The 16,109-nt window shown below is 24.2% G+C and overlaps 1 protein-coding gene across 9 annotated transcripts; it reads left to right on the plus strand.

The window, feature by feature from the left end:
* The first annotated feature begins 3,693 nt into the window (after nt 1–3,693).
* LOC122857835 (rho GTPase-activating protein 190) lies at nt 3,694–16,109 on the plus strand. 9 transcript variants are annotated; one of them, XM_044160251.1, is made up of 22 exons: nt 3,694–3,939; nt 4,675–5,493; nt 5,701–6,611; nt 6,677–6,886; nt 7,256–7,442; nt 7,530–7,645; nt 7,779–7,931; nt 7,999–8,237; nt 8,707–9,079; nt 9,168–9,419; nt 9,512–9,690; nt 9,778–9,961; nt 10,094–10,284; nt 10,539–10,943; nt 11,177–11,419; nt 12,431–12,610; nt 12,964–13,016; nt 13,089–13,479; nt 13,576–13,707; nt 13,800–13,850; nt 13,926–14,022; nt 14,099–14,648. In XM_044160251.1, the coding sequence occupies exons 2-22, from the start codon at nt 5,323–5,325 to the stop codon at nt 14,295–14,297; spliced, it is 4,917 nt and encodes a 1,638-aa protein (XP_044016186.1). In that variant the 5' UTR covers nt 3,694–3,939; nt 4,675–5,322; the 3' UTR covers nt 14,298–14,648. The 9 variants fall into 9 exon arrangements, with proteins under 9 accessions (XP_044016186.1, XP_044016184.1, XP_044016188.1 ...); XM_044160249.1 differs by having other exon boundaries at nt 3,704–3,939; nt 10,076–10,284; XM_044160248.1 differs by lacking the exon at nt 3,694–3,939 and adding an exon at nt 7,018–7,029 and having other exon boundaries at nt 4,793–5,493; nt 10,076–10,284.

Consider the following 16,109-nt stretch of genomic DNA (forward strand, 5'->3'; position numbering starts at 1 on the left):
CAATCTCTTTACTCATGCTAAATATTTTTTTCTATTTATAAATACGTATATTTTTTTTTTTTTACTTCTATTTTTCAAGTTTTATACACTCTACTTTTCTTTGAACTTTTCAACGAGAAAACTCGTTATCCGTTTTAAAGAACTTTGTCTCTCTGTTTGCTTCGGTTAATATGTATATATATATATATTTTTTTTTTTTCGCTAACGCGTTTGTATTTTTTGATTAAGAATTCAAAAATCCTGTGTCAAAGTTATGTATTTTTTTTATTTTAATGTAAAATTTATATACATTTAAAAAATAAATAAAAATAACAATAAAGAACACTTGGTTTATTTTTTGATATATTTTCCAAATATAAAAAGCTGTCTTGAAGAAAATAATTTAACAAAAATACGCTTGGTATTATTGAACCATCTTTTTTTATATTATGGTTTGAATCAAAAAGTTTTTATAAAAGTTTTGCTGGCTTGAAGTGAGCTTTTCGTAATATTGTTCAAAAAAAAAACATACGAGAATTTTTCTTTTTTAACAACTTCAACTGTATATACATCCCGTCATTTTAAATTTTATTTATTTTGTTATCATAATTTTTATTGCATAATGTACAAGATGAACTGTGTATACCCATTGAATCAGAGATATTAAATTTATAACTTTTTTTTAATGCTATTCAAAGATTACAAAAAAGCTCCAGTAAATTATCATTAAAAAAAATCCACCTGGTGAGATGAAATGAATAGGTATTTTTTAAAAATAATTAATGTAATATTTTTAATTAATATTAACACGAAATAAGGTGTATAAAAATATTTTTAAATCAAGATTATTTATCATAGACATTATCAATTTATCATTTTATAATTTGAAAGAGAAAAATATTAAAATTAATAAACTTGTGTTCATATATATTTTAATGAAGCTTTAAATACCCGTCAATTTTTTTTTCTTACTATGAATATATAATTTTCTGAATAAATAGGAGAAGAAAATTACATTGTCTTTATATATTTTCATTATTTTATGTTTGTAAGACAAGCCACGTAAATTTAATCTCGAAACTTTGTCTACTACTTTTCTAGAAAATCAGTAGTGTTGTTCTGATTTTTTCTAACTCAAGAGAATATCTTGCCACGAAACTCTATGTGCAATATTTTCTTTTGCATTAATATTATTTTTATTTTTTAAAAAAGAGTGTACTTGGATGACTTTATTAAATATAAACTACTTGACTAGCTTTGCGTCAAGTTAATCTTATTATTCCAGGATATGCAATGACTCAATTGAGTCTTGATAATAATTACGCAAACTTGAAAAGTTTATGATACGTTTCATTAACTTTCATCAACTTTGATATATGATTTAATAAATAATTTTTATTTTATACATAAAAATAAATTATTTAGTAAACAGTATTTTAGTACTTTAGTTTAATAATTTTAGATAAATAATAATAATAATTTTAGTAAAAGAAAAAAAATAATCGGACTGAGAGATAATACATTGATCAAAGTTAAAAAGAAGCAGAACGACCTTTAGAATATATTATAAATGATTTTGATCAAATAAGATTATGAATGCAACTATATCAATATAATTATTAATTAAATAAAAAAATAAAATCCTACCTTTTTAGAGGATGTTCATCTTCCCACGCTGGTCATCAAAATGCTCCAACGCCATGTAGTGGTTTATGAATCATGATGATTTTATCTGATCAGCACTATATTTTCAAGCATCACACACAACACAAACACTTCACGCACAAAACAATGATCACTTTTCACCATCACTATCACCACTTTTACACCACAAAAGAATTTATATAGTTTATTAATTAGTTGAGTTCACTTTTATTGTTATAATATTTTTAAAATAGTTTACTATTATTATTATTATTTGAAAACGATTTATCAATTTGAAAAGAGAGGAGCTCGAGCCAGCTGTTGATAATATTTTCAGCATTCTTTTCAGCAGAGGCGGTTTTTTCTTGTAACTCCAAAGCCCAACATGTGATTCAACTGTGAGCAACAACAGCGGCTTATCAAAGAAAATTTTAATAAACATTGATAAAGCTCAAAAAAAAAACAGGTGAATGTTTACCAATAACAACAACAAGTGGTACAAAGATTCATCATTGTTGAAGCATAATATCATGTAGATGGTCTTGATGCATTTTGTTGGTGATTCAAGTGTACCAGTATTTCATGATAGTTGAATTATCAAATAGTTTATAAACAATTCACTTAATTTTTAAAGCACTTGATAAGACAAACTAAAGTCGAGGTAGCTTATGACACTTTTAACATTAACATCATCCACTTGGTAATTTTCATGTTATATTTTAGCATCGAAACAACCTCAGTTGTCTTCATTATTTTAAATAGTGCATCAGCTCTCTTTTCACCTTCTTTTTTTTTCATTATCTGCATCTTTGAGGCTTTTGTATATTTTATTTCACATTCATTAGCAAGACTAATGTATAAATTTGATGCAACTGTAACAATAAATTATTAAATTATTATTAGACAAGTTTGAGACTATACCTTACTTTTAAAAAATGAAATAAACTAACTCACTGTAATGAAAAATATGCTTGGCTTCAATGACAACGAAATTTAAGCATTTGTTTTAGTCCCAGTTTTAATAATTGTGTTTTATGAATTTCAGTGACACATTAGACGTTTCAGCCACACTTTTTGGTATCTGTAAACATTAAAAATATTAAATAAACATTATGTTATAAATTTTTTTTAAATTGGAGTAATTATTTACAACAAAAAAAGAGTGATGAAAGTGACATCATAAATTTGTGGTAAATAAATAAATAAATGATAATTTAACAAATAAATAAATAGTAAATGTATAAAAAATTGATAAACAAATAATAAATTAACAAATAGACAGTAAAAAATTGAGTCTCTAAGTGAATAAATGAGCACTAAGCACTGACAATAAAAACAGACAAAGTCCTCAAACAATGCAAAATTGATATTGAAGTATTTAATAATTTTTTTTATTGTTATTAATAAAAAAATCATTATTATACAATAGGGAGGCTACAACAATGCTAAAAATAACAAATATTTATAAATATTTGATCAATAAATTGATAAATTAATTGTCTTTGTCAACAACGACAACCTAATCTCAAAAGATTAAATATTTTTTGGCCTTATTATTGATAAAAATTACATAATTATGTTTGTTTATGCATTAAACAATTAATAACAATAAAATAACATGATATTTACATACCATTTGTCCATTTTTTTAGCAAACTAATATTGTCCTTTGTCAGCTTCAACGCCATTGACATGTCCATGAAATTCTTGTCAAAATTCACAAAAGTCAGCAATAACTTATATCACAATCTGTTCAGAACAATGTAATTAATCGATTTAACAACAATTTATAATCAATTAACAATTATTGTTGCAATAATAAGTCTATAAAGTCACGACATTGCACACAACACTCATTTTCAAATTTCACTGTAACAAAACTGCGGCCATTTTAGATTTAAGAAAAAATTTGTCGCGCCATCTCGCTGAAAAATTACCGACTATTATTTGTTGATGATAAATATAATTTTTACCTATCAACAATTATATTTTATCAGATGGCGTTTACCTGGAGATCCAGGTAAAGATTTTGGTGAAAGAAAGCTCCATGTACTACTCAAACTAAAAACATAAACGTCGTGTGTGCCCACCCACCAAGATGGCTCCGTTGTGGAGCAGTTCTCAACATTTGACGTCAAGTTATTTACATTATTGTTAGTAAACTTTTCTAATATACAACAATTATACTTAACTGTCATAATTTATTATTATTTTTTTTATACTATTTGTGACAAGTGTGTGTTTATAATTGTGCACGTTTATCATTTAAATTAATTAATAAATAATCAATTTACAACCGGCTGGCGTGCCAGACAGGTCAGTACACCAATTCTGCTCCAAAGCATTTTTTTTTTTTTTCCCTCATTCAATACTCCAAAATTGTGTTCAATTAATAACACATCATTTGACTTAATGAAATTTAAAAAAAATCAATTAAATGCTTGATTTATCTGAAATTTTCGATTACTCATTTTTATTTTTTAACAAACTCTTTTAGTAATTTTTTTTTTCTATATATTGTAATTGTAAATTATCAATGGTTACGCTTGTGTACAATGCATATTGATCTATTCCTGCCTGTCACAATCATAATATTATTTGTCAATTTTTTTTTATTCTCTATTTCAACATGAATTTAATGATTATTGTTAACTTTTTTTTTTTCATTTTAAATAAATATAATTAACATAAAAGTAAATTATTGCGCATGATTGTTAAGTAATTGACTTAACTTGTGATAAATTTGACGTGAAAACGACCATTGTTCAGTTCTCAAACTTTTGATGTCTATGACAGTATGGTTTTTTTTTTATTACTACTATTATTATTGCTAGTTTTATGATAGATTATTCATTGATATAAAAAAATCAGTGGTATCCATTATCCAATCCATCATTTTAGAAAAATCAATTTATTAATTCATTTCTTTGTCTACACAGTGTCATAGATAGCTTGAATTTTGTTTTTTAAATATTTTGTTTATTTTTTTTATAAAAAAAAAAAGGCTTATTTAATTGTTAATTAATTTTTTTTTTTTCTTTTTCATTACAGATAACCAGTGCCATAACATACAAATTATTGTTCACAATTGCACTCAACAGTTCAATACTCCAAATTAAAAAAAAAACAAAAAGTAGTTTCTTTTTTTTTTTAAATTTTTAATTACAAGTTTTTTTTTTTTTTTTAATTATAATTTTGTTTAATTAAATATAATAAATATCAAGTGAATAAATGCAACGAATATTTTATACAAATAATAAAAAAGTTATGCTAATAATAAAAACAGTCAAGTGAATATTGTGATAATATTAAAAATGAAATATGAAAAAATAAAATAATAAAAATTAATAATTATTAATTAATTTAAAAAATGGATGTTTAATTGTTTGGCAAAAATGTTGCCAAAGAAAAATCATCATTGTTTTATAAACCTTTGAAAAATAATTATTTTCAAAAAATAGAAAAAAAAAAAAAATAGAAATACCTTGTGAAAATTGACCAAAGATTCCAAAAAACAAAATAAAAAAAACACAAAAATAATTAAATATTATTTATTTATTTTTATTTTTATTTTTTTTTTATGAAAACTCATGGTCACTTTGATGAACATTAAATTATCAAAGAGATAAAAAAAAAAAAAAAATCATTAAAAATATTTAATTGACATCCACAATTATCTATAATTAGCTGATTGTAAACATGGCACGTAAAAGTGATAATTTAAAGTGTATGAATATAGCAGTTGTTGGATTGTCTGGTACTGAAAAGGACAAAGGACAGGTTGGTGTTGGAAAATCATGTTTTTGCAACAGATTTATGAGATCACTCAGCGATGATTACAGTGTTGATCATATATCAGTATTATCCCAGGTAAGAAAAAATGTGTTTCACTTATCATATATAATTACAACTTGAATAATTCATTAGATTAAAAGTATAAATTATTACTTAAAATCATCTAATCTTAATGTTTCTACTAATAAAAAAAACACATAGCTATTAGCTGCTAATAATAATTTTATAATTGTAAATAATAATATTGTGATATTAACAATTAATTGATGTTATATTTAACAGTCGGATTTTAGTGGTCGTGTTGTTAACAATGATCATTTTTTATACTGGGGTGATGTTGTTAAAGTTGCTGAAGATGGTACTGAATATCAATTTCAAGTTATTGAACATACTGAATTTATTGATGATGCATCATTTCAACCATTTAAAGGTGGTAAAATGGAGCCATATCCAAAACGTTGTTCATCAACAAAAATAACAAGTGCTGAAAAATTAATGTATATATGTAAAAATCAACTTGGTATTGAAAAAGAATATGAACAAAAAGTATTACCAGATGGTAAATTAAATATTGATGGTTATTTATGTATATTTGATGTAAGTATTGTACCAAATCGTTCAATTGAAAAACAAGTTGATTTTGTATCAAATATACTTAATAATTTAATTAAAACTAAAAAACCAATTGTACTTGTTACAACTAAAAATGATGATGCTAATGAACAATATGTTAAAGAAGCTGAAAAACTTGTTATGAGAAAAGAGTACAAAAATACAATATCATTTGTTGAAACATCAGCACATGAAAATATTAATATTGATGCTGCATTTCTAGTCTTAGCACAAATTATTGATAAAATTAAAATACGTAGTAAAATTGTACCATTTGTTGAAGCAGCTAAAGCACGTAAAGAATTACTTGATACATCAACTGAATCATTACAAAGATTAATTAAATTACATGTTACTGATTATCGTGCATTATGGTCACAATCATCTAAAAAACTTGGTCAACATAAAGAATTTATTAATTTTGTTGAATTATTTGGTATTGATGCAACACAAAGATTATTTCGTCGTCATATTAAAAAATTAAAAGATGAACAAATTGCTAAAAAAGTACAAGGTTATTTGGAATTATTACCGGACATATTACATGACATTTGTCCAGATATTGCAGCTATTATAAATGAGTAAGTTTATTTTTAATCCTTCAAGTAATTTGGATAACTTTTATTAAAAAAATTTTCATTTTTAGAGAATGGTCTACTGTCCAGCAATTTATCAAACAACATCCTGATTTTGATCAACATTTTTATGAATGTCCTGAAGATATTTCCTGGGTTGATTATGATTTTGGTGAAAATAATACAACTAAAATTCCATATGAAGTTTTAGAAACACCTGAGGCTGAAACTGTTTTTAAAAATCATATTAATGCACTTCAACAAGAGCAACGAAGACTAGAGTATGTTTAATTTCATATTAATTTTATAATAATCGTTATTGTATTCTTTATTAATTTTCATTCATTTTATATACTAATACTTTTTTGCTTTATTCTTGGTGGTTCATTTACTTTTTTTTAACACAATGCAGACTTCCAAAAAGGTAATAATTAATTAACAATAATAATATTTAATTAAAATATTTTAAAAAATCAAATTTATCAAGTACTGACATCTGTCAAATGCATGTATAAAATAAAATAATAATTTAATATAAATTATAATGAAATAAATAAGTCAAAAAACATTTATTAAATTAAAAAATTCATCATAATTGTAATAGCTTTTATTATTAGTTTAAATGATTAATATTTTAAAATTTTAATTAGATGGAAAAAACAGTTTAAACAGCTTCTTGAAGAAACTGGATACGTAACACCTGGTAAACATTTATCAGAAGTTAGAGTTCTTTTTATGGGACGTGAGTGTTTTGAAGCATTATCACCACATGATTGTCAGGATATTTATGATAATCATCAGAAGGAAATAATTGAACGAGCCAAGCATAATTTTCAAGTAAAAAAAAAATAACAAATATATATTTATATAAAAAGAAAAATTATCAAACTCAATAAATAATTATTATTTTTAAATTTATTTTAGGAGTTGTTGCTAGAGCATGCTGACTTGTTTTACCATTTTAAGAGTATAGCACCATCAGGCACAATTACGCAAGATGACATTAAAGAAATAACTGATGCCTTACTCGATGATTTTAGGTGAGTTAACATTCTAATTTTATTATCCTTGTAATTATCATTATTATTATTAAAAAAATGAAAAAAATAATGCACTTTTTTCTATTAAAAAATACGAGAAAAATTAAAAAATATTTGAATGAATTATTTATAGATACAAATCACTAGATAGACTTGATCAAGATCGTAAATTAATGCTATTTCAACATCTTGGTTTTGTTCATTGTCCAATACGTGAACATTGTCCAGCATTTCCAAATTGTATGGATTCACTTATTGAAAGAATACTTGGAACAAAAGCACACAGGTATTTGTGTTAAAATATTATAATTGTATTTGATATTGTCATATATAACATAATTATTTTTGAATAGACCCTCTTCATGGAATCACAGTAGCCAATGGCAATTAACATCTGAAAATAATCAATTAAATTTGGTTATACTTGGTTGTAATGATCTTGGAAATGAATTTGCACATGAAATTAAAAATCAAACAGATGATGATGAAGTTGAAATTGATTGTCAATTGTATACACTTGGCTACAGGGTCATTGATGGTGATGTTGGATTACCTCACAATTCATTCACAACATCGGATTTTATGCCACATGGTGAGTCATTACTTTACGCTTAACTAATTCAATTAACAACGTCACAAACACAAATACAATTACGTGCTAACAATATACATTATTTATTTATTTTTTCATTGCGAGATATATCTAGTTGATTTTTAATATTCAATAAAATCATTTGAATTGAAAAATAAATTAATATATTTTTTTATTTAATACTATATATTTTTTTTTTGTAATTTTAAAATGATCATAGTTTTATTTATAGTAGAAAAAAATAAATAAAAATTTATACATGTCGTAAAAACCAATTGACTGCTTTTTTTTTTTTTGTAAATTTATTGTAAATGAAGTTTAAACCAATCTTAATAAAATTCCATGTTACGTTGTATATAATATTCTTATGTATTCCACGTATTTCTACAAGGTGGTTATCACGATTTAACTCTTTTTCACGAGAAAATATATTTTAAAGTATTTAATAAATTTATGTCTTGTATTCTAGGATCATTTTGTATTTATGCGAATGAGGATTCATTTGAGTATATACGTTCATCATTGGAAAAAACATTATTATCAAATTTAGAACAGGAAGATAGATTGCCATTTCAAGGTCTTCCAATAGTTATAATGTTTATTCCTGATATGAGTATTGATGAATTAGAATCAATGAGACTAAGAGAAGAAGGACAAAATCTTGCTGATAGTTTACAATGTCCATTTATTGATGTTTGTTTTGAAGATATTGAACAAGACAGACGTTTTCCAAATTCACTTGTAAAAGATGCATTACAACAATTAATACAATCAATTAATCATCGTGCTGGATTTTTAAATATTTATCAAAGTGTCATTGAATGCTTGGAACCTGATATAAGGTATAAAATATTTTACTATATTTTTAATTGTCTTTAAATTTATTAAAATTATATTCAATAAATAAATAAATAAATATTTCTTTTTTAGGATAATAATGTGTATGTTTTGTGGTGATCCATACTCTGTTGAAAATGTACTTGGTCCATTACTTAGTCATCAGTGTTGTTTTTTAAGTGGTGAAAAATCAATTGTACTTGAAACATTTTTGGGTGAATCAAAAAGACGTGTTGAAGTTATTATATCAAGTTTTCATGGTGCAAATGCATTTCGTGATGAACTTGTACATGGTTTTATTCTTGTTTATTCAACAAAAAGAAAAGCTTCATTAGCTACACTGAAGTATGTTTAATAAACATTAATTATTTTATTAATATATTTACATCAATTTAATGGAAATATTATGTTTTTTTTTTTTTTTCATATTGTTGTAGTGCATTTTCCATGAATATACCAAATTTACCAATTCAAATAATGGCTGTTACTGATACTGGTGGTGCTAATGCATTTTTTAGTAGTGATTTAAGTCATTTGTTGATTACTGAAGGTAATGCAACTGCTGATAGATTACAAGCACATTTTATGACATCAACATCTAGTTGTCAACAAAAAAGTAATTATTACTTTAATTAATTTTAAATAAACAATAAATAATTATTGATAAATTTTTAATTTAAATTTATTTTCTTTTTTTGCTTAGCTGCATTTTATACGCCATTTTTTAAAGAAGTTTGGGAAAAGAAACCAGAAATTGAACAAGCATTTCATATGGAAGAACCTGGTAATTTAAATGACAGCGGTGAAGGAACACTTGAGTATTCAGCACTTCATCCAATGCCACCACCACGACATGAAAGTTATCATCTTCAAACACCAGATGATGGGTAAGACATCTTAATACATATTATTATTTATTTATTTATTTTTATTTATATATATTTCATTGCCATGTCAATTCATTTGTGTTTTTTTAAATTAAAAAATCTAATGTGAAACAGCATGTCTGTTACTTTCAGAAGTGGCTCAGAATCTTATGAACAATTAACACCTGATGGTGATTTGGGTGATAATGGAATGCATGATCATTTTAATAATCATCGTGCAACACCAAGTGATGACAGTGATATTTATAGTCAAGTTGATTTCCACCGAGAAGATAGAGAACGTGAGCTTTTAAAAGGTGGTGATTTTGCAAATAAATTAACAGGTAAATTTTTTTTTAAATAAAATAAATTTTTAGAAAATAAAAAAGTTAAAACATATGTCTAAATTAGCACCAACGCCCAATCGTAAAAAGAAAATAAATAAATAAAAAAAAAAGCTTTAATAATCTATCTGCTTTAAGAAATTGATTATTTTCTTTTTTTTGTTTATTTTTTTTTTTCAAGGATTCTATATGAACCTTCTATAAGAAGAAATAAAAAACAAATAAATAAAAAAATAAAAATTATATTTATTCAGGTTGGGTAAAGGACACGTTCATGCATCATCAGGAGGCAGTGTCAACATATTCTCATCGTTCATTCACCACTGGACGACGTCATATACCACAGACAAAATCACGACCCAAGGGAAATAGTCAAACACTGAAGCAACCGGGAAAAATAAATCTCAAAGATTTTTCCAATGTGACTGATGCAATTGCACGAATGAATACAGGTGAAAAAGGTGAGCATGGTTCTAAAGTGATGGGACACGCGCCACTGGCAACACCAGAACTCGTTGATCTTGAATATGCTCATCCAAAAGATGTTGTACAAAATCTTTATTCATCTTATGATGGTGAATATACTTATGCACTTGTACAAGATTCAATTTCAAATAACAAAACAAAATTACGTCATCGACGAGAAAAAGGTCAACGATGTAAGTGGCATTTTTAGTTTTTTTTTTTTTTTTTTGTTTTTATTTTTTTTTATTTTAATTTTATCAATTTTATTCATTTATTTTGGATTTTTTTTATTAAAATTTTCATTTGTTTTTTGAGCGAGTTCCCAGGATATATATACAAACATAATATATAAATACAATTTTTTTTTTTTAATTAAAAATTTATTTGTTGTTTTATTTTTTGTTTTTTTTTCTTGTGAATTTTACAGCATACAGTGATTCGGATTCTGAATGGAGTTCTTTAGAAAGACAAAGAGGTGTTACTGATGTGTTAGCTAAATCCATAAAAAAACCAGCAACCCATAAACGAATACGTAAAAAACGTGCTGCAATACCAGTCGCAACACCAAAAGTACCATCTCTTGCAAGTATGGGTGGTAATGATGGAATTGTTGGCTTGAACTACAGCATCAAAGAGGATAAAAATTGGCGTATTGATCCAACTGAACGAGGTAATTATTGTATACTTATAATATTAATTTAATGTTTTTTTTTATGAAATAACTGTTAGGATTTTTTTAAAGGGATTATATACGTGAGATGAATTGTAGAATTTTTAGTAAAGTTTGAAATTGTTTTTCTTGGAAACTATTGATTGTGTGGTAGTAAAAAAAAAAGAAAAAAATTAGTTTGTGGCAGATGGATTTAATTTTCTTTATTTAATAAATTTAAAGACAGGTTGTCGATAATTTTCAAGATATAATAATTTCAATGGTAGCACTATTGGCACCGCATACAGAAAAATTTATTGAAAATACGAGAAGATTTATGTCGTTGAAACTAATTGAAAAGTTAGCTTATAGATTTTTTTTTTTTTCATTCAAAAAATACACAGAGCTTTTACTGTCGAGAACTTGATTTTTTAATTGATAGAAGCTTTTATTAATGTAAATTACTTAATGTCGTCTTAAGAACTGTCTTAAAAAGATGGAAGATTATTTTGTAAGATTATTTTTTTAAATTAGTTATAAACAATAATTAAAAGGGATTTAATTATATTAAAAAACAATAAATGAATCTTTGGTAAATTAAAATTTTATTTTGAATAAATATTTCTAGGAGACTCTATAAAAACGTAGCACTTTTTTAAGAAGTTTATTGAGTTAAAACACAGAAAGACTATTTACAATTTTTCTCAGGAAAAAAAAAATGAATTTTAATGAATTTTAATTGCTTTTAAAATATTATTTAGCAGGGATGTTTTTAAATGTCTAATAAATCCCAAAAAAATAATCAACATCCCAACTTTGATTTTATTTTATTATACAATAAAAATTATAATAATCGTAAATATTTTAAATTTTACGTAAGTTATTCCGTATGCAATGCCATTAACAATTTTTTTAATTAAAATCTACATTTAAAATTAAAAAAATCTACCTGTTTTCACTTTGAAATATAAACTATAATTACAAAACAAAAAAAAGAAATACAATTGCTTAAGATACTAAATGATTTATTAGTATCAAGTGAAACCCCGGATAGTTCTGAATCAAGTGAGCCTGAACATGGCACGAGATCAAGAATAAAACTGAATAAACACGCGTCGGTTAGTGTGAGAAAGACATATGGAAATTCAGCTGCAACCCTACAGCATCCATTCAACCTGAAACATGTCACCCAGGATATGTTCAGTGTGTCCTGTGAGTCAAATAATAATATCAATGTATCATCATTATTGTTTGACAATATTGCTTTATTATTATTTTATTATTTGTAAATAAAATCTATTTAATTTACGTACAAATGAAATGAAAACAAACAAAAAAAAAACATTAAAAACTTTACGTCAAGTTTTATTTTACACTCGATTAATTGTTTATTAAAAAAAAAAAAAAAAGAATATATTATTTAATATCAGCTTTATTTATGCATCAATAACTAAATAAAATTATTTTAGCTAATGAATGTTTTATGCATGTTTAAATGTAGTTGTTGAATTTAAAATAAAATTATTTTTATTATTTTATTTATTAATTTTATAAAAATTTTACAGATGATGAATCAAGTCTTGATGTTTCATCTCCACGTGAAATGAATTCTCCAAGTGTAAGTATTTTAATGATTTTTCATGAAAAATATTAAAAGTTTTATAAATAATTAAAATTTATAATATTACAGTTTGGAATATTAACAAAGGGTAAAGAATGTGAAAAATTAGCAAGAAAAAAAGACAAACAAAAAGCAAAAGAAGATGAAAAATTAGAAAAACGACGACAAAAAGAAGAAAAATTAAAGAAAAATGCTGAAAAAGAAAAAGAACGTGAAAAAAAGAAACAAGAAAAAATTAAACAAACTAAAGGAAGTGGTAGTAGTGGTGGTGTAACAATGTTGGGTCAATCACATCAATCATTAATTGAAGATTTTGCACAAAGTGAAACAAATAGAATTCCATTATTTTTGGAAAAATGTATTAATTTTATTGAAGATGAAGGTCTTGATTCAGAAGGAATTTATAGGGTACCAGGAAACCGTGCTCATGTTGAATTATTATTTCAAAAGTTTGAAGAAGGTCAGTAATATTCAAATTAAATAAAAAAAAAAAAAAATGAAACAAAAACCCCTGAGTGATTGAAATTATTAATGAAACATTTCTTTTAAATTACAGATGGAAATGTTGATATTCATTTGCTTGACATTCCTGTCAATGCTGTGGCAACTGCACTAAAAGATTTCTTTTCAAAAAGATTACCACCTCTTATTGACAAAGAACGCATGACTGAACTCGAAGATATATCTGGTAATAATGAATTAATATTTCAAATTTTATATTATCATTTTTACATCAACTAAAATAAATTAATTAATTTTCTTTTTCATAATTTTAAATAGGTGCAAGAGGTATTAGTAAACCAATGTCTGCTACCTGTATGAATATGGAAGGTAAGTTTTTAATAAAAAATCTTGAAAGTAAATGAATAATTTAATTAAATATTATATATTCTTTTTTTCTTAAAGATCGAAGTTGCAGATTACTTGCTCTCCGTTTGATGCTCAGTAAATTAAATCCAGTTAATTTTGATGTTCTTAAATTTATCTTTCAACATTTTGTCAAGTAAGTTTAATATAATTATATTATTAATTACATTAAATAATTTTTAATTAAATATATTTTTTAATTAATTTTATAGAGTGGTTGAAAATTGCAAATTAAATAGCATGGATAGCAAAAACTTGGCAATATGTTGGTGGCCTACATTACTGCGAATTGAATTTAATGATCTTGGAAGATTTGAAGCAATGAGGCCCTATCTTGAAGATGTCGTTCAAACAATGATTGATCAGTATCCATTTTTATTTTGTGACAAAGAAGCTATTGTCATGGTTTAATATTTAAAAATTATATAATAATAAATAATAATCAATGTGAATTATAAATATTGACTGTGAAACAAGGACCTAAATACCAGTGTATAAAAATTAACTATATTCAGTTATTAAAAGCTGCTGAATCAATTCATCATGCTTCGGAATTTATCAATTTAAACAATACAAAAATAATAACAATAAAAAAATTTAACCAAGTTTATCAATTTTTAACAAAAAAAATAAAATAAAATAAGAATTTACAAACTTTGGTTTTTGTTTTTTAAATTATTATACAATTAAAAAAATTAAAAACTGCGTATATTTTCGCTAGTCCAGCTAAAAAAACATATTAACAATTCAAAGATTTATAAATAAAAATTAATTTGTCAAACATAATTAATTAGTCATTGCATTTGGTTTTTAAAATCCAGAGCAATAAATTTATCAAAAAAAAAAAAAAAACTATAAATCATAAAGTTTAAGAAAATGACAAATAACAAATTGGTGTATTTTTTTTTATATTATTATTATTTGTATTAAACTTTTAGTTATTTAAATTAATCGATTTAAAGGGAAATCAAGTAATCATCAATATTTAAATTTAAGTTTTTTTTTTTTTATATAAATAAGAATGAGAATATGTAAATTAAATTAAAATTGGGATGAGATTTGTCGTTAAGCAAAAGAAGAAAAAAAAAAAAAACACATTATTAGGTTGTGCCATGCCGATCGTATCATTATTATTATTTTTTTTTATCAAAGTACTTGATCGATGCACGGCAGTGATATACAATATTTGCTTACATCATTCCGTCTAATAAATGAAATAATACGTGACTAGTGAGTGTTGTAAGTCAGGTGGAATAAACGATAATTTATTGGTGATCAATTGACACCTAAATACATAAATAATAATAAAATAAATAATATGAATTACTTAATGGAAGATATTTTATACTCTACATTTTTTTGGACAATCCATAGAAAATGAAAATGAGAAAAATAAAAAAAAAAAAAACACTTTGATCATGTACATAATTCATAATTTCATCTGCAGGTTTAATTAAAAAAATTTTTCAACGAATATTATCATTAAAAAATAGTTATACACAACATTTTCATTTTTGAAATAAATATTAATAATAATTGAAATAAAATAATCAGGGACAATTTGTCATTTTTGTAAGAATTTAAGTAAAATTTTCTCGACGACCATTTTTACAGATTTAAAAAATAATAAATAACAATTTTTTGAAATTTAGTCTTTTAAGTAACGGCGCACAAATAATTGCCTCCAAAGTATTGAGATTTAAAAAATTAATAGAAAAACGTGTAATGAATTTCAGTGTTGTTTTAGCACCGAATTTAATAAATTTTATTACAATAAAATAATTTCGCTTAGTATAAAGAAAAAAAAAAAAAAAGTATAAAATTATAAAATAGATTTGGAATGTTTTTTTTTTTTTCAAAATACCACCTCGATGACGTAAATTAAAACGAATAAAATAAATAAAAATTGTATTACACCCTTTTGATGGAAAACTTTTTAATGTTATTTATTTGTTGTTTCAATAAAAATATTATTATTGAGTATTACGTCTTCGAGGCAGGGTAGATGCTTCGATGCTTTAATCAGTGTTAATATTTATATAGAAAAAAAAAAATGATGAATTTATAATTAAGAGTCGTTTTTAAATAATTAAAAGTAAAAAAAAATAAAAAAAATTGACGGCTTTTTATTCGTTTTTTCGTGTAGTTTCGTAAGACGAGATTTTATACATTCGTACGTATATAATACTGTGTAACAATGTAATAGAAATAAAAAAAAAAAGA

The sequence above is a fragment of the Aphidius gifuensis genome, linkage group LG5, assembly GCF_014905175.1.
Source record: "Aphidius gifuensis isolate YNYX2018 linkage group LG5, ASM1490517v1, whole genome shotgun sequence".
Lineage (NCBI taxonomy): Eukaryota > Metazoa > Arthropoda > Insecta > Hymenoptera > Braconidae > Aphidius > Aphidius gifuensis.

What these genes read in the sequence shown, in the direction of transcription:
- LOC122857835 (XM_044160248.1), top strand. Translation starts at nt 5,323, where the DNA reads ATGGCACGTAAAAGTGATAATTTAAAGTGTATGAATATAGCAGTTGTT. An exon ending in ATTTCAAAAGTTTGAAGAAG is followed by an intron (nt 13,480 to 13,575) that starts GTCAGTAATATT and finishes TTTAAATTACAG; the next exon opens with ATGGAAATGTTGATATTCAT. An exon ending in TGAACTCGAAGATATATCTG is followed by an intron (nt 13,708 to 13,799) that starts GTAATAATGAAT and finishes AATTTTAAATAG; the next exon opens with GTGCAAGAGGTATTAGTAAA.